The sequence below is a fragment of the Muscardinus avellanarius genome (assembly GCF_963383645.1).
Source record: "Muscardinus avellanarius genome assembly, chromosome: 7".
Lineage (NCBI taxonomy): Eukaryota > Metazoa > Chordata > Mammalia > Rodentia > Gliridae > Muscardinus > Muscardinus avellanarius.
The window spans coordinates 83563625-83582781 of NC_137793.1; the positions used below are offsets into that span (position 1 = coordinate 83563625).

At 43.8% G+C, this 19157-nt stretch overlaps 1 protein-coding gene across 8 annotated transcripts; it reads left to right on the top strand.

Moving 5' to 3' along the window:
* Positions 1-270: 270 nt before the first annotated feature.
* EIF2D (eukaryotic translation initiation factor 2D) lies at positions 271-18520 on the top strand (the record flags this gene model as incomplete). 8 transcript variants are annotated; one of them, XM_080699157.1, is made up of 15 exons in its annotated part: positions 271-328; positions 1204-1394; positions 2743-2826; positions 3557-3647; positions 5272-5379; positions 5579-5823; positions 6296-6413; positions 8304-8349; positions 8735-8838; positions 8935-9084; positions 9441-9530; positions 11667-11762; positions 13669-13789; positions 16105-16279; positions 18450-18520. In XM_080699157.1, 15 exons carry the CDS (start codon positions 273-275, stop codon positions 18518-18520), a joined length of 1746 nt encoding a protein of 581 aa, XP_080555283.1. The 8 variants fall into 8 exon arrangements, with proteins under 8 accessions (XP_080555283.1, XP_080555284.1, XP_080555287.1 ...); XM_080699158.1 differs by having other exon boundaries at positions 5272-5376; XM_080699159.1 differs by having other exon boundaries at positions 273-328; positions 1207-1394.
* Between the last annotated feature and the right edge of the window lie 637 nt (positions 18521-19157).

Consider the following 19157-nt stretch of genomic DNA (forward strand, 5'->3'; position numbering starts at 1 on the left):
CGCAAGCCCGGGCAAGGGTGGAGCGCCCGACAGCAGGGGCCCCGCCCTGCCTGCTTCGGTTCCCCGCCTCACCACTAGGGGCAGCCGCAGCCTCGCAGTGGCGACGGCCGCAAAGCTGCTCGACCTGGGTTTCCGGCCGGTCCCTTTTCGCAGCCGGGCGCCCAACATGGCTGCCCCCAGGGCTGCTGCCCGGGGATCCGCCACGCTCTGCTTTTCCTGACGGTCCCTGGCATCTGTGCTCTCTGACCCTTCTCCGGACTACTTCAGCAATCATGTTCGCCAAGGCCTTTCGGGTCAAGTCCAACACGGCCATCAAGGGGTCGGACAGGTGAGGGGAGAAGGGAATTCCTCTGCCCACGAGGCCCCCAGACGTCGCTCGGGCCCTGCTGTTCCACAGCTCTCCCTGGGGTCCGTCAGACAACCTGGGGCAGAGGCGGAGGTGGATAGCCAGAGAAGCTACCCTAGGGGGAGGGTGAAGAGGGGGAGCCCTGGGGAGGGCTGATTTATTCCCCAGGCTTTCTTTTGGATAAGCTAGTGAGATGAGAAGAACTCTAACTCAATCAGCAACTATTTCAGGTGTGGTGGAGCGAGTATAAATGAAGGAATACAGGAGCCCTGCCCTCCACACTGTTTAGAGCTTCTTGAGAAAGAGCAGATGGGGCACCAAGAACTGAAAGTATAGGGAAAAAGTGTCTAGTAATTCCATCTGGCCCAGGAGACAGCTGGGGTTTGAGGTGGGCAGGAGGGATAAGGCTCATGTGGTTAAGGAGAATTATTTGTTCATACAGTGTGGCAAATACAGATACCATTGTCGGGGATTTTGGAACCATTGTTCTATAGGTGTCATCCTTGTTGCTGTAGTGTAGCTATCTATCATAGATTGACAGATTTGCCAAGCATATATGATGGAGGAGTGTCTGAGGGCCAGGCATATAGTCAGGAAGGCAGGGTTGCGCTTCCTATGTCAGGCTAACTTTGGTGTTCACTGGGCCTGTTTTTCTAAGTGTAAAGATATGCCCAGGAACTTGAAAAAAGTAGACGAGACATTCTATGAGAAAAAGAATGGGATTTTGGAAGTGTGAGAACAGGCACCATAAGAGTTTTTCCTTGGTCGTCATGGTTTTGTAGTGAATTCTTCTCAATTCTCCATATTTATTAAAGTCTATCCAGGTAGCATTCATCGTGCTGGTATGCTTTCTGCAGGAGAAAGCTTCGGGCTGACGTGACAGCTGCCTTCCCTGCCCTCGGAACTGATCAAGTTTCTGAGTTAATACCTGGAAAGGAGGAACTTAACATTGTGAAGTTATATGCTCACAAAGGAGATGCAGTGACTGTATATGTGAGTGGTGGTAACCCCATCCTATTTGAACTGGAGAAAAACCTCTATCCAACAGGTATGGCCACAGGATGCCTGGAGATGGTTATTACTACAATCCTTGCCTAATACCTGCTTCTCTCTCTTTGTTCTACTAACCTATCTCCAATAGATCAAACAAGCACAAAATCTCCCAACACCATCTTTAAGGATCATTGTAGGCCTGGTGTTCCTAGAATTGGGTCTTTCAAGGCCAGAAACTGCAATAGGAAAGAGGGAAAAAAGAAAAAGAGCTAATACAAGTGGTTACAAAGGGAAGTTCTGAGATAATGGAGTAATGCTTAGGAGTTTACAGTGGGTTAACTAGGAATAGAGCAGAGTTCTTGCATGTATGGAGTTTCAGGGCATGTAAAAAATATTCTTAAAACTATTTATAGCCAGGCATGGTGTTGCATACCTGTAATCTCAGTCCTTGGGTGGCTAAAACAGGAGACTTTCAAGTTCATGGCCAGCTTCACAACTTAGTAAGGCCTTCTGAAACTTAGTGAGATCCTGTTTCCAAATAAAAATAAAATAGGGCTGGGGTATAGCTCAGAGATAGAATGCCCCTGGGTTCCATCTACAATGCTACACACACACACACACACACACACACACACACAGTACCACCACCACCAACAACAACAACTATCTTTAACAGGATTTTCTTAAGATAATAAAGAAAGATACTGTCCTAGGAAAGAAGCTGAATTAATTAAGCTATCTACCTAGCTATCTGAGCAATGAACTTCAATTCAGATATCTTACAAGGATTTTTTTCTTAGGCTCAAGGATTCTTTGCTTTTTCTTTTTGTTAAAAATCTCAGAGACTCAGTATCCTTTTCTCTTTTCCATAGCTACTTTGTCATGGGGCTTTTAATTTCTCAAAGATTGGCTGTAACAGTGTAACTTGTCTCCTTAGGCCACACATACCCTTACCCCTGCTTTTCTGCTGTACCTGAAGACAAATACAGACCTTTTTTGATTTAAGAATTTTACTGCTAATCATTATGGAAATGGAATAAAAATGATAAACATGAAAAAGTTTCAGAATTTCTTATGGGCTGGCTTCCTTTTCAGATCACTTGCTTCTGAGGTCATAAGTGGAAGCCTCATTGGTTCTCTGACCCCACTTTAGTCCATTGTGGCCATTTTCTGTTGCTACAACTCAGATGGAGCAATAGGTGTCTCAAGTCTCGAGTGACACTAAGTTCCTTGTATCTCTGCTTTCTTCAAGAATAAGAACTCTTTAAGTACCACCTTATAACCTCTGTTTAGCTTTGAGTTTCTTTTTTGTATTCTAATTAATACAACCATCATGTTAGTCTTAAAGTTCCCTAGCAGATTGACTTTTGGGTAGTAAGGTGTTTATGGGTCTCTTTGTACAGTGTACACGCTGTGGTCCTATCCTGATCTTCTACCAACTTTTACAACATGGCCTTTGGTACTTGAAAAACTGGCAGGGGGAGCAGGTAAGAGGATTTTTGTATATATCTCTATATTTTAGCTATTGCCTGAAATCTACTTACTAAAAGCCAACTGACTTAATAAATTTGCCTATTTCCAATGTTCATATGGTTGAAAAATGGAATTTTTCCTTGTATGTGTTATACTTCTTATTTGACTGGTTCCCAGGGCCTCTCTGATTGTTGTCTTATATATAATGGATGTGAAAGTACTTTGTGAACTGTCATATACTGTACTTTAAATCATTAAGCTGGCTTTAAGCTAGGTGTGGTGGTGCAAGTTTGTAATCCCAGTACTTGGGAGGCTGAGACAGGAGGATCTTGGTTCATGGCCAGCCTTTCTCTGCAACTAATTATGAGACACTTTGCAACTTAGTGAGACCCTGTTTCAAAATAAAGAATAACAAACGGGCTGGGGATGTAGCCTGGAGTAGAATGCTCCTGGGTTCAATTCTCAGAACCACACAAAAAAACCCCCAACAAAACAAAACAAAAACTGAATTTAGGGAACCAGCACAAATAGATTGTGGCATAGGACACTCAGCTTGGTGCTTCTCTGGTCACTAGGCCCCCAAAGGGAGGGCTAATACTGGAGTTGCCATTATAAATTTTCATTGTGAATAACGTAGTTGATACTTAATAAATATTTCTTTGTCTAGTGAATGAATGAATGATGAAATAAAACATGGATTGAGATGGAGGCAGAAAGTAAGTGTGATGTTTTTGTTTGCTGCAGATTTGATGCTGCCTGGATTAGTTGTGCCCCCTGCTGGTTTGCCTCAGGTACAGAAGGGCGACCTCTGTGCCATTTCCTTGGTGGGGAACAGGTACTGTGCCAGGCAACTATGCCTTTCAGGGAGGGGAGTTAATGTAACAAAAGGAGGTGGAGGAAAATGACAACTTCCAAAGCATGTGACCAAAGGAATGAAAGGAAAAAAAATAGGTCCCCTGGGAGAAACAGCAGGCACCGGGGGAATGACAGTGAGCCTATGGAATGTCCATACATCTGGGCTTAGGGTGTTTGCTGCTGTTGTGGCTACTGATTTTATATATATATATATATATATATATATATATATATATATATATATATATATATATATATATATATATATATGGTGGTACTAGGGTTCCTGGAAGCCCTTCTACCTCCGGGCTACACTCCCAGACCTATTTTATACTTTTTTATTTTTGGAAACAGGGTCTCTTAAGCCAGCACGGCTGGCTTCAAACCTGCGTGATCCTCCTGTCTCCGCCTCCCAAGCGCGGGGATTACAAGCATGTGCCACCACGCCCGGTTGCTACTGATATTTTTAAAATTAAAAAATAATTTTAGGTTTACAGAATAGTGGTAAAGATAGCGCAGAGTTCTTATATACCCTATTCAATTGAAAAGAATGGTGTGTCATTAAGTGTTCATTAATATTCTCTCCAACTATATAAATGGATATTTGACCTGCTCAGTTTAGCTTTTCGAGTATGTATGGGGATGGAGCTTGGGAGTGGTTCATGGTATGGGTGGAGGGACAAAGGAGTTTGTTAAAAACACAAGTCATATTCAAGACTGGAGTTGTCAAACTATTCACCTTTGTGGGAGTGGAAGAAAAAGATTCCCTTTTAAAGAACTGGAAAAGAACACAGATTTGAAATTTATGTGGCAGGAACTAATCTATAGGCATAGTAATTGGAGCCACCATGTTTAATAAAACACATTTTAAGTTCAGGCATTGGGAGCTCTGCTCTTGAGTTCAGGCTGCCTTCCCAGGTGTATGCATTCCTCACTCCTAACCAGCTGGTCCCCAGTCCTCACAGGCAGTGTTCCATCAGTGTTTGAGCAATTCTGGGATGACAGAGATTTCTCATTTGGGCTTAGGGAGTTTTTGTAACAACTAGAAGGGTGGTGGTCTGGGATATTCTGGTAACACACTGCTCTTAGAGGTGGGGAGCAAGCCCTGTTGTAAAGAGCCAACCCAGACGGAACCTCCCTTGCCCACTCCACTGTTGTTCACCAATTCTCCTTCCTGTGACGTTCCTAAGCCTGGCTTCTAGCATGTGAATGGCCTACCTCTGAACCTCTTTATGGGGTGGTGGCTATGACTTCTTTAAGGTAGAAGAAATAATTGGCATTTCTGAAATTATAGGAAGGGAATTTTTCAGTATCTTTCTAAGTCAGGCTGGGGTTTAACTGATAATAGGAGTAGAACAAAGGCAGTGATTATGTCAACAGAGAAGTTACTTAGAAGGGTAATATTTGGTCAAGGGATGTTTGAAAGTAATATTTATAGGTAGTTTAAGGAAAATTGAGACTGAATTGAGTTTAGTTTTGTAATGTAAGTGGCTGCTTCAAATAAGTGACTGTGGTGCTTTTACCATGTGGGAGAAAACATGTTCTGAACATGCACCCTCCTGGTAGACTCTCCCTGACTCTAGTCTCCGGCTTCCTCTTTCTAGAGCCCCTGTAGCAATTGGAGTGGCTGCCATGTCCACAGATGAGATGCTGACTTCAGGCCTGAAGGGACGGGGTTTCTCCATGCTCCATACTTACCAGGACCACTTGTGGTGGGTACAGTGTTTTTGCCCGCTGGGAGCAGGGTTGAGTGGAGACAGGGCCTGAGATTGAGAAGGATGAGAATTTTGATCAGCTGGGTCCTTCGGCAAGTTGCTCTTGCCAGCTCTGAACTCCTGCTGACTCTTTCCTGAGCAGGATAGGAGAGCGCTGTGGCTGTTGCTTGATGCTTCTGACCTGAGATTTTTCCAGGCGATCTGGAGACAAGTCCTGTCCACCTTCCATTGCTCCACTGGCACTGGATCCTGCAGATCTCAACGAGGAGAAGGTGGACCCTGCCCTGCAGGGAGACATGAGGGGCCTGGCCCTGGAGGGAGAGGAGGAGGAGAATGGGGAAGTTGATCAGGCGTGTGGGGAGAAGTCCCTTTCAGAAGCCTCAGAAGACACCAGTGCTGGGGTCCTGAGCCAAGATTCCCCAGACAGCAAAACCCTTCAAGGTACAACTCTGGAAATAGGATGACCATCCCACCTCTTCTGAATAGAGTGGTACTGAAGCTCTGGCAGAGGACGGGAGAGCCCTTACTTTTGGTGAGGGGGGTGTAGCAGCCTGTGGTCTGTTGTGTTGGAGTCCTTTGTACATGAGTCCTGTCTCCCCAGTGCCATTCTGCTGTAATGTGTGGACTATTTCCAGTAAGAGCTCTATAGAGCCCTTAGGGTTTCTTCAGGCTCTTACTTCTGTGGGTGAACATACTTGGCGTGGAACTTTGAGAGGCCTCATCCCCTTCTCTGGCATCAACCCTCTGTACAGGCTCAGTGATCAAGAGAATCTGGGAGTTTTGGCACCTGGAATGGGTTCCATTCAGAGCCAAGGGATGAGGTGGGATAGAGCTGGGCTGGGGAGGCTTCTCGTACAGCACCAGGCATTCTACATCCATCAGGAGGGATATGGTTCTTGTCTTTTCCTTACAGAGCAAATGGACGAACTGTTACAGCAGTGCTTCTTGCATGCCTTGAAGTGCCGAGTCAAGAAGGCTGACCTCCCCTTACTCACCAGCACTTTCCTTGGCAGCCACATGTTTTCCTGTTGGTATGGAAGGAACCAATGTGGGCTGGGGGCCAGAGACTGGGTCTCTCTCTCTTGTTCCCTGGCAGTGACTAGGATGGGGTTAGAGTGGCGTACTGTGGTAGAGTGGAAGGTTGGTTTGCAAGTAAATTTGGTTCTGGGTTTTAAAAGCCTAAATTTTAGCCGGTGAAAAGATGTTGAGTAAATAGAATTAAGATTCCCGAGCTTCTCTGAATGCTGCCTCTTTTATTGTGCTTCGGGGCTGTCTATGAATCGGGCAGCGTGTTGTGCACAGGAAGTCTTCAGGCAGCTTCTTTGTCAGGATGCTTCGTCTGGAATGTTCCACCCCCTCAAACTTTTGAAAAGTAGGTGGATCAGATTAGCTTGTATCAGGAGGAAGAATAAGTATTAGGCAGCCGGGCGTGGTGTTGCACACTTGTAATCCCCGCGCTTGGGAGGCTGAGACAGGAGGATCACATGGGTTTGAAGCCAGCCTCAGCTACTTAGTTAGTGAGGCTCTCAGCAACGTAGTGAGACCCTGCTTCCAAATAAAAAAAAAAAATAGGTCTGGGAATGTAGCCTGGAGGTTGAAAGCCCCTGGGTTCTGCCCCCAGCACCACCAAAAAAAAAAAAAAAAAAGAATAAGTATTAGGCTATCCATCCAAAATATAAACAACCAGTAAAGATAGTGTTGACCATGGATAGAACCTTGACTTAGAACACAGCCACATGGCCTCACCTGCCAGTTTCTCGGGGTGTTTGATCAAGGCAATTTCAACTAGTTCCTGGTTTTCAATGAGCCCTAATTTCCAGCCCCCACTCCCACTAGGTTGCTGCTTTACAGCAGGGGGTCAGCAGACTTTTTCAGTAAAAGGTCAGATGGTAGGTACTTTAGATTTTTTTTTTTTTTTTTTTTTTTTTTTTTGAGGTACTAGGGATGGAACCCAGGGGCATTCCACCTCCAAGCTACACACCCCCAACCCTATTTTTTATTCTTTTTTTTTTTTTTTTTTTGGGTGGTACTGGGGATGGAACCCAGGAGTCTTCTACCTCCAGGCTACACTCCCAGACCTATTTTATATTTTTTATTTGGAAACAGGGTCTCTTAAGCCAGCAGAGGCTGGCTTCGACCTCCCAAGCACGGGGATTACAAGCGTGGGCCACTGCTGGCTTTATTCCTTATTTTGAAACAAGGTCTCACTAAGTTTTGGAGGGCCTCACTTAAGTAGCTGAGATCTGTGAATCTCAATCCTCTTGTCTTAGCCTCCCAAGTACTGGGATTACAAGTATGTGCCACCATGCCTGGCCTAGTACTTTAGATTTTGCAGGCCATTTGGTCTCTGTTGCAACTATTTTACTATGCCATTGTGCTGAGGTGACACTGAGGATAGATAAGTCATGGGCCTAGCTCCATTGCACTCCAGGGTTCAGTTTGCTGACCCACTCTAGGTCTGGCTGCCTGCAGTGTGGGCTTGCTATTGGAAAGCTTCACTTTGAGGTGGAAGTTTCCAGGCCACAGAAGGTTTAAAGTTATATCTAATAGAGTAGCTGTTAGCCACATGTGGCCAATTAAATTTCAATTAATTAAAAGTAAGTAAAATGTATAAGTTAGGTCCTTCACCACAGTAGGCACATTTCAAGTTCTTAATAACCACATGGATGGCTAGTGGCTGCCATAGTAGACAACGCAGACAGAAATGTTGCAGCTTTATGGCTAGTGCTGCAGGACAGCACTGACGTGGTGCCCCTCAGTCTGCATCCCTCTCTGATGCCATCACCAGGGAGAGAGTTCTCGAATGGTGGCCTCTCTGAACCCTGGCGGGGAGGCTGAGGAAAAGACCTTCCCCTCCACGTCAGGCAGGTCCCACTACTACTGCTTTGTCGGCTTAACTTGCCTTTTCTGTCTGCTGTCAGCCCTGAAGGACGACAACTGGACATAAAGAAGTCAAGCTATAAAAAGGTGAGCAAGTGCCTTCTCTGCACAGCACACAGTTTTTTGTGGGGCATGCGTGAGAGGAGCGGGGTGCATACTGGGATGCCCTGCCTACAGGTCAGGCTAGAATTAGGGTTTTGGATTCCAGGTATAAAGGGAAATAAAGTCTCCTGGATGAGGCAGGCGAGGGGCATCATCTTCTGTCTGGGTTATGACAGGCTTCGGCAGTTTGTCTCTAGGAGCTTTTTGCTCCCCAGCCCACAGGGTGGGAGCCTGCCAGTTCCTGGTTTGATGAGGGCAGGGACTGTCTGTTGCCCTCCAGTTCCCACCTCACTTGGCCTGGCACTTCCTAGGAGCTCAGTATGTGTGCGGAGTCAGTGAAGTCTCCTACCCCTGGCCCTCTCTCCCCTAGCTCTCTAAGTTCCTACAGCACATGCAGCAGGAGCAGATTGTACAAGTGAAGGAGCTGAGCAGAGGGGTGGAGAGCATTGTGGCTGTGGACTGGAAGCACCCAAGGTGAGTCCATTTGGCCGCGGGGCACCTGGGCCACGGACTTGGGATTGCCAAGATACTAGTATAAAATGTGGTTTTTCTTTGCTTCTGCTGTTTTAGGATCACATCTTTCGTCATACTTGAGCCCTCCCCGACCTCCCAGACTGTCCAGGAGGGTAGCAGGGAACAGCCCTATCACCCTCCAGATATAAAACCCCTCTACTGTGTCCCAGCCAACATGACCCCGCTCTTCCAGGAGTCTGGCCACAGGTGAGTCTTTGGAGAGCAGCCCTTCTCTGCCTGCCTGGTGTTCTGACCTACACTTCCTCTTTCTCCACCTGAGTAGTGTTCTGTGACTAGCAAAACCTGCTTTGCCCTGTCTTCTCTTCTCCTAAAGCTTCAAGCCTTCTTCTCTGGGGATGTTTCTCTGGACCAAATGAGTGAGAGAATAGACCTCTCCGTTTTCTACCTATAGTTCTTCCTACTCACCTGATACAGGAAAAGGGAAGAAAAAGGAGGTCAAAAGCCAAGGAAAGTGCCCTGTTGAGCAGGGAGCAAGTGTGGGTATTTACAGTTTGTCTCCTGGCCCATCTTGACCTCACCCCGGGCCGCTTCTCCTCTCTTAGGAAGGGGAGTGTTCTCGATGGCAGTGAGGTCCGAAAGATCATCATTGACTACGCCAAGAAAAATGACCTGGTTGATGCAAACAACAAAAAGTGAGTGGAGGGGGAGGACAAGTCTGATTAGGTACCGTCTTTAGCACACACAGACGCATATGGAGCTGTCTGGAATGGCATATAGAACATCACAGCATCTTGGGGAAAAACTAGACCAATACTTCTACGTCATGGTCTGTGGACATCTAGAGTTATTGGCTAGGGTGTTCAGATTCGCAGTGTTGTCAGTACTGACTGTAGACTGAGTAAATACTACCTCCTTACATCCACCACTGATCTTCAAGTGCAGGTGGCTGTTGTGAGGAATGAAACTCAAACTTTAAAAAAAGAATAACTGAAGTCATTGTAGCTTTTGGTATTATTTTCTTTCCTTTTCCTCTTTTGGTACTATTTTATTAATAAATGGACACAGATGGTATACTACCAGATGAAGAGTGTTCCTTTAGTTCTTTTTTATTTATTTATTTATTTTTTATATTTTTTGCAGGTTTGGGGATGGAACCCAGGGGCATTTGACCTCCGAGCTACACCCCCTGCCTTATTTTTTATTTATTATTTTGAAACCGGGTCTCACTGAGTTGCAGAGGGCCTCACTAAGTAGCTGAGGCTGTCCGCGAACCGCGATCCTCTGGTCTCAGCCTCCCGAATGCTGGGATTAAAAGCGTGTGCCACCACGCCTGGCCAAGTTCTTTTTTATTTAAAAAGACACGTTTGCTGGGTGTGGTGGCGCACACTTGTAATCCCAGCATTTGGGAGACTGAGACAGAAGGATCACAGTTTGAGGACAGCCTCAGCTACTTAGTGAGGCCCTTCGGAACTCAGTGAGACCCTGTTTCAAACTAAAGAATAAAAAAAAAAAAATAGGGCTGAGGGTGTAGCTCAGAGGTAGAATGCTCATGAGTTTCATCCCCCCAAAACAAAAGCAAAATAAAGACATGTTCCCATGATGAAGAAGCTGAAGCCTCTCTACCTAATTTGTGTGTGTGTGTGTGTGTTGCTGGGGATTAAGCCCAGGGGCATTCTACCCCAGCCTTATTTAATTTTTACTTGTAAACAGAGTCTGGCTAAGTGTCTAAGAGCCTCACTAAATTGCTGAAGCTGGCTTTAAACCTGTGATCCTCCTGCCCAGCCATCCAAGAGCTGAGATTATTGGCATGTGCCACCAAGCCCATCTTAACATTTAAATTTATTAATTTAGTTATTTACATATTTATTATTTATTATTATTATTATTATTTTTTGGTACTGGGGATGGAACCCAAGGACATTCTACCCCGGAATTATACTCCCAGCCCTATTCTTTATTCTTTATTATGAAACAGGGTCTCACTGAGTTGCAAAGAGACTCACTAAGGAGCTGAGGCCTGTCCATAAACCACGATCCTCCTGTCTCAGCCTCCCAAATGCTGGGATTACAAGCATGTGCCACTATGCCCGGCTTCTACTTATTTATATATTTTAAAACATTATTTATGTCGGGCATGGTGGCGCGCGCTTGTAATTCTAGCATTCGGGAGGCTGAGACCAGAGGATCGCGGTTCGCGGACAGCCTCAGCTACTTAGTGAGGCCCTCTGCAACTCAGTGAGACCCAGTTTCAAAATAAAGAATAAAAAATGGGGCAGGGGGTGTAGCTCGGAGGTCAAATGCCCCTGGGTTCCATCCCCAGACCCGGAAAAAAAAAAGAAAACATTATTTATTTATTCTGTGGTGCTAAGAATAGAGCTTTGCTCGTGTTAAGCAAGTGTTCTACCACTGGGCTATACTCCTAGCCCTAAATTATTATTTTAATTGTACTAATTTATGGGATACTGTGTGATAATTAGATGTGTGTATATAGTGTGCAATGATCAAATTGGGGTAGTTGGCTTTTACATCCCTGCTTTTTAGCCACCTTCCTTGCTAGCCTACTGTGAAGTTAAGCCTAGAAACCTGTGTCCACATGGTTAATTAGTAGAAGAACTGAGCCAAGAATCCTGGTCTTCACATTTATCTCATCCCACGCTCCGCTCCACCACCTGCTGCTCCTCCTCGGAGAGTACACGTACACTTGCATCTGTAGGGTGCATTGCCTGGTGCACTGTGGTCCCATATCTGATCCCGATTGGCCATGACTGTAAAGGACACACAAGACAAGGAGTGAGTCTTAGATTTCTTTATCACTTCTTTCCCTGTAGTCTGGTGAAAATGGATCCCATCCTCTGTGACTGCATCTTAGAGAAAAATGAACAGCACACAGTTATGAAGCTTCCGTGGGACAGTCTCCTGACCAGGTGACAGCACTGGCAATCTCTCTCTCTCTCCAACTCTTCTGCTTTCCTCATTTAAGAGCTCTCATGTTGAACTTCACATTCATTACTCTTAGTCCATTACTTCTTTCTATAATTCATACTTGATTAATTCTTTTATTTTGGGTGGTGGTACTGGGGATTGAATCCAGGGCATTCTACCTCTGAGTTACACTCCCAGACCTATTTTATTACTTTTTAATTTTTGAAACAGGGCCTCACTGGTTTGCTGAAAGTCTCACTAAATTGCTAAGGCTGCCCTCAAACCTCCTCTTTCAGCCTCCCAAGTAACTGGGATTATAGGTATGTGCCATTTTCCCTCTTTTTTTTTTTTTTTTAATTTTGAGCCAGGGTCTCCATAAGTTACCCAGGGAGGCCTCATATTTATGATCCTCTTTCCTTAGCCTCCTGAGTAACTGTGATTATAGGCATGCACCGCCATGCTTGGATAGGCTTGAGTAATTCTGATGTAGAGATTTTGGGGACAATTTGAGCCTACACAACATAGGAGAATTTGAGAGGAAAAAAGAAAAGAAACATTAATTAAAAATAAAAATTTAACCAAGAGAAGTAAAAGGAGGCTGGGGGAATTATCTTGAAGTCTTCAAAAGGAAATATCATTAATACAGAACCATAACTGAAAATAATTCAGTAATTCATATTAGTAGTCAGCAAACTACAGCCCACAGCCAGCTCTGGCCTGCTGTCTTTTTGTAAATAACATCTTTTTGGTACACAGCCAAACCCATTTATGTGTTGTCTACAGAATGCTTTGTATTGTAATGGCAGAGTTCAGTACCAGATGGTCTATAAAAGCTAAAATATTTACTATTTGATTCTTCATAGAAAAAAATTGTTAATCCATATCATGTGTGTCTATCCAGGTGCGTGCGCACGTGTGTGCGTGTGTGTATGTAGATTCCAGGAGAAAATATGGTTAAATAAAAGGTAAAATTGCTTGTGATAAAGATGATTATGTATAGAAATATATTATTAAGCCAGACATGGTGTTACATGCCTGTAATCTCAGCACTTGGGAGGCTGACACAGGAGGATTGCAAGTTGAGGCCAGCCTCAAAAACTTAAGAGACCCTGATTCAAAATAAAAATAAATAAAAAAATAAAAAGGGCTGAGAGTATAACTGAGGGGTAGAATGCCCTGGGTTCAATCTCCAGTACCACAAAAAAAACCCAAAAAACAAATAAGGTGCATCGATGAAACATGTTCAAAATGTGAAGCAGCATTGGGAAGTATTAAGCTGGGTGAGACAGTTCTTGAGATAGTGACCTACACAAAGCGAGATGGTCCGTTTCAGAAAGCCAGAGCAGTGCATGGTTGGTAGGGGTTTGACTCACTGATTTTCCTTTCCTTGAATCAGTGGAATTGCTGAAGGAACTGAACACAAAATTGTAGAGAACAAATTATATCTCTCTTCAAAGATGTGAATAGTTGTCCTATGCAAAAGGAGTGCCCTTGCTCTGTTTTCCTTGAGAAGACAGACACAGGATTATGGGTAGAAAATCCCAAGAAGATAGACTTGGGTTCAAAATAGAGAACTTTCCAATAACGTACAGTTATGAGCGTGGGCTTTGGAATTGTACCTGGGTACAAATGCAGCTTTCATTTACTGCTTGACCTGTAGCAAGTTATTTAATCTCAACTTTGGCTGCACTCTGGGGAACTTTAAAAGATGTATATGCCTGTTTAGAAATACTGATATGATTGATGTCGGTGCAGCTCCCTAGGTCATTTGAATGATTCTAATGTGTAGCCAGGTTGCAAACACTGCCCTACAAGTTCAGCTTACACCCAGATGCTTGCTGGGAGCACAGCATAAGGAGATGGTTTCTGTTAGCTTTATCAATTTATTATTCATAATCCTCATTTCAGATGTTTGGAAAAATTGCAGCCTGCCTATCAAGTGACCTTCCCTGGGCAAGAGCCCATTGTGAAGAAAGGGAAAATCTGTCCAATTGATATCACCCTTGCCCAGAGAGCTTCTAATAAAAAGGTAATTTTAAAAAGTCAGTGTTTGAAGATGGTGATTTAATGTCCCTGCTAAGTTCTAGTCTCCCTGGTTCAGGTTAGAAGTTTTTAGATTGGCTTCAAATGCTGCCAAGATTGTGTATGAAACAGTCATGTTTGTGCGTCGGGGCTGGACCCTGTCTAAAACAAAAAGTGCTCACCTTCCTCCCTCACTTCTCTCTAGGATTTTGTGCTAAGAAACTTGTTCAAACCTGTTTTCAAAAGTAAACAAGATTTTGGTTTTATTTTCTTTTGGCACTAGCATATAGGCATTCAGCTCTTATGCATTGTTATCTCTTGGGACTTGTTCAATGAAAGTAACTTGTAAAAAAATTGCTGAAGGAACTGAACACAAAATTGTAGAGAACAAATTATATCTCTCTTCAAAGATGTGAATAGTTGTCCTATGCAAAAGGAGTGCCCTTGCTCTGTTTTCCTTGAGAAGACAGACACAGGATTATGGGTAGAAAATCCCAAGAAGATAGACTTGGGTTCAAAATAGAGAACTTTCCAATAACGTACAGTTATGAGCGTGGGCTTTGGAATTGTACCTGGGTACAAATGCAGCTTTCATTTACTGCTTGACCTGTAGCAAGTTATTTAATCTCCTTTCACCTGAGTTCCCTTATGTGAAAAATGGGAATAAGACCTACCTATGAAATACATACATTGTGAGGATCAAATGAAGGTCTACAGGAGAAGCACTTGGAATAGTACCTGCCAAGTGAGGAGCCAGTAGGTGAGAACCAGCCATGGTAACCTTAATAACAATTAATGACAGTCACTATTTACTGAGTGTATGATTATGTGCCAGACATTATAATAAGCTACATGTGTGTGTGTATATATGTTTATATGTATGTAATATATACATTTTATCATTGAGAATTTAGAGCATAAGTAAACTCATATATATATATATATATATATATATATATATATACTCATATATATAAACTCATATATATGTATATATTATATATACATTCACACATATATACATACATGTACGAGTATATATGAGTTTAGACACTAATTTTATATTAATAATACCAATTAGAATTGCCCAAAATTGAAATTAGTGCTTCATAAAACAGTGAGTTATTCTCTGGAGGTCTATAAGCAAAGATTAGGTGACCACTTATTGGAGGAAGATGTAGAGGTGGGGCTCATGTATCAGGTCGGTGGTTGACTACCTCCTGTGACCTCTAATGGCTCATTGATTCTAAGATTCTGTGTCTTGAGTCCCTTGACAAGCTTTTTTGGAACTTATGTAGACTATTGATAGCAACCCTCTTCCACCCCACTGCCACCTCTAATTACCATCTCTAATCTTGAATGAGAAAATTTGTTTCAAAGCAACAAGATTTTATGATTTTTAAAAGGTTTAATATTTTCCTTTTCATCTCAAAGTCACATTCTTACCATTCACAAAGTTAATAAAATATACATGTTGCTGACTAGATATTTGATATTAGGAGTTATAATTTATTTTTAGATGTGATGATTGTTTTTATGTTAAAAAGATCCCTAGTCTTCTGGAGATATGTACTGAAATACTTACAGATGAAAGGATCTGAGGTCTGGAGGACTTGCTGTAAAGTATTGTAGGAGTGGGGTGGATGGGGATGTGGGTGAATTGGGGTTGAGCATGAGTTGGTCATTGTTGAACTCAATGATGGGCACACGTATTTCCTTATACTATTCTACTTTTACTTATGTTTTAAATTCTTCATGGCAGAACCAAGCGTGGTGGTGCACGCTTGTAATCCTAGTACTTGGGAGGCTGCGACAGGAGAATTACAGGTTCATGACCAGCCTTAGATACTTAGTGAGGCCCTCTTCAACTTACTGAGACCCTGTTTCAAAATAAAGAATAAAAAATAGGGATGGAGCATGGAGGTAGAATGGCCCTGGGCTCAATCCCTAGTACCACAAAAAAAAAAAAAAAAAAAAAAAAAGAAAAGAAAAATCTCCTTGGCAATGAAAATCAGTAAGTAAATAAACTTAAATGTATATGTAATTCTCTTAAGTACACAGTAAATATGCTATTGGTTTAGTGGAATAGATACTAAATATGTATCCCACTAAATATAAAAGAATTATATTGGATGGGGTAGAGAGACTCATTTTGTAAACAAAAAATAAGCTATTTGGGAAAAAAAAAGTATGATGATTGAAGGGATGGTGAACCATCAGAAAACATGGGGTGAGGGGCTGCAGAGGCTTTGGATAGCCCTTGGGCGGGGAGGGCATGTAGTCAGCACCCACCTTCAGTCTGCTGTCCTTGCATCCCCCTAGGTAACTGTGGTTCGGAACTTGGAGCCCTATGGTCTGGACCCATGCTCAGTGGCTGCCATCCTCCAGCAGCGATGCCAGGCTAGCACCACTGTCACTCCTGCTCCTGGGGCCAAGGACAGCCTGCAGGTGCAGATCCAGGGAAACCAGGTGCACCACCTTGGCCGCCTTTTGCTTGGTGAGTATCCCCTCTAAAGAGCAGGGCATTGGGCTGGCTTGGCAAAGATCTTCCTGCCCACATACCTTGGTCTGGTTGTCATAACACACAGACACACGCACACATGCACACACACACACACACACACACACACACACACACACATCCTGACTTATGATGGTTCAATTTCACAATGGTGCCAAAGTGATACGCATTTTGTAGAAACCATGCTTCAAGGTTTTTTGGTTTTTTTTTTGTGGTACTGGGATTACTGGAAACCCTTCTACCTCCAGGCTACACTCCCAGACCTATTTTTATATTTTTATTTGGAAACAGGGTCTCTTAAGCCAGCGAGGCTGGCTTCGAACCTGCGCGATCCTCCTGTCTCTGCCTCCCAAGCGCGGGGATTACAAGCGTGCGCCACCACACCTGGCCCCGATACTCTTTTGAGGTATTAGGCAGCATCAACTCCTAGTCGGCTCTGTGATCATGGGGATAAACAACCAGTACTCCAGGGTACCACATTGCTGAGCTATAATATTTGGTCGGATAGTGCTATTACATGAATTTTCTTACCACATTTTCAATTTACAATGGGTTTATAAAGATATAACCCCATCATAAATTGAGAAGTGCAAACACACACACACATGCACATAGCAAGAAGTAGAACTGTTTGAACCAGATCTTTGGTCCCTTCCAAATTCAATGTTTTTTCACCATACATGCTACTAGTTTTCCTCTTAGGCTTCTCTTTTTAGAAAACATTTGTTAAGCACCCAAATGCACTTTGTTAGACTTCTTGCAGGTGTCTTCATAACCATGATGATCCTGTAGGCCTGTCATCTGCTTTGTAGATGAGAACACTGAGGTCCACAGAGATTTGCTCCCTCGCCCTGGGCTCACCCAACTCATTGATGCTGCAGCTGGCCTTGGAACATTTTTATTCTCAGAGCCCTAGTATTTTCAACTTATTCTTTATCAACCAGACTCCAGGTTGTCCTCAGTTCGTCCTCCATAGCTCTGACTCAGGTTTCTAAACAAATACAATCACATCACTTTCCTCTTAAAAAATGATGTGCCTCTTCAATTCCTTCAGAATCAACTCCTAAGCTTGTTAGATAAGACTGTCCTAACCTGACCCCTCCTCCCCAGAGGCTTTTCACGGCGGCCACATCCCATCCCAGTCTCAGTCCTGCCAGTGTCCGCCGTTGCACAAGTACACCAGGCTCGTAACACTTGCCTGTTTTCTGCCTGTCTTTAAAGGGTCGTTGGCCCAGCTTGGGGGTCGTGTCCCATTTCCCTAAATGAACATTTTAAAAATGGCTAATGTAGCCAGGCGTGGTGGCACACACTTGTAATCCCAGCATTTGGGAGGCTGGGACCGGAGGATTGCAATTCACAGCCAGCCTCAGCTACTTAGTGAGGCCCTCTGCAACTTAGTGAGACCCTGTTTCAAAATAAAGAATAAGAAATAGGGTTGGGGGTGTCACTTGGAGGTAGAATGCCCCTGGGTCTCATCCCCAGTACTGCAAAAAAACAAACAAATAAATAAAAATGGCTAATGTAGCACTTTGCAATTGTGTTTCTATTTCTGGTTGGTGTTTGCAGCTTGGCTAATTTTCTCTAATGTCTGAATCCCCTGCTGGACTAGCTCCTTGCCTTTTCCATGCCCATCACATCCTCTGGGCTTGGCACGTAGTAAATGCCCAGTTAGCAAATTTATTTTATGACCTATGGCAATACCTAGCAATTAATTTCCAGACTTGAGCCCCTTCATGTGAAGGTGCTGAGAAGAAACAGAGGAAAATAATTTGGCATGCAACTGAACACAGACACATATACTCTCTCACATGAGAAAACTCTAAGTGCCACTTTCCAGTGTGCCTAGAGGTAGCCCTGTGAAAATCACTGACGTCTGCACCTCAGCCTCGAGTTTGGGGCAAATGGGCCCTTCCAGAAGGCATCCTGGGGAAGATAAGCTGGAGCTGGGTGTAGAAGAGCAGATCATGTGTTGGGAATTGTTGGGACAGATCCTTGAATGCAAGAATGAGCACACTGGGGCCAAGAGGGCTGGGCAGCTGGTGGGGCTCAAGGCCAAGGAGCGACACTATCCATGGGAGGTGGTGGAGAGGCAGGAGGCACGCACGGCACCCTCCACTAAGCACGTTCTGCTTTTTTTGGATTGTAGAAGAGTATCAGCTGCCTCGAAAACACATCCAAGGCCTAGAAAAGGCCCCCAAGCCTGGCAAGAAGAAATGACAGACCCTTGTCTCATGCAGTGGAACCAGGGGAAACCCAGGCTCGGAGCTGGTAATTTATATGAGCATTTTCAGCTTTTGCAAATAAAAAATAGAATTCTTTACCTAGATTTTTCATTCTAATATAAATCTGATTCCCATCTTGTTGCTTCCACTTAGCACAAATGCACTAACGTTTAAAGTCAGGAGTATTTTTTTTTTTTTTTTTTTTCAGTACTGGGGATGGAACTCAGGGGCATTCTACCTCGAGCTGCACCCCCAGCCCTATTTTTTATTCTTTATTTTGAAACAGGGTCTCACTGAGTTGCAAAGGGCTGTCTGCAAACCCAAGTCCTCCTGTCAGCCTCGCAATAAAGTCAGGAATATTTTAAATTGACAGGAGAGGCTGCTGTGTGGAGCTTTTTCCATTCATGTGGTGTCAGTGGTTAAGTTCTTAAACCCCTGCCAGACTGGACAGCCCATTCAGTGTTCAGGCTCATGAGGCCTTGCTGTTTTAAAAGCCCTGTAACTGTCCATGGCCACTTGCTCATCTGTTTCTACTACCTAATTAACCTCCAAGCCACAGAATAGTCCCTTTGCATCTCTAAAGGGTTAGTCAGATAGAAAACAGAACCCAGCTGTTCTCTGTCACCAATCAA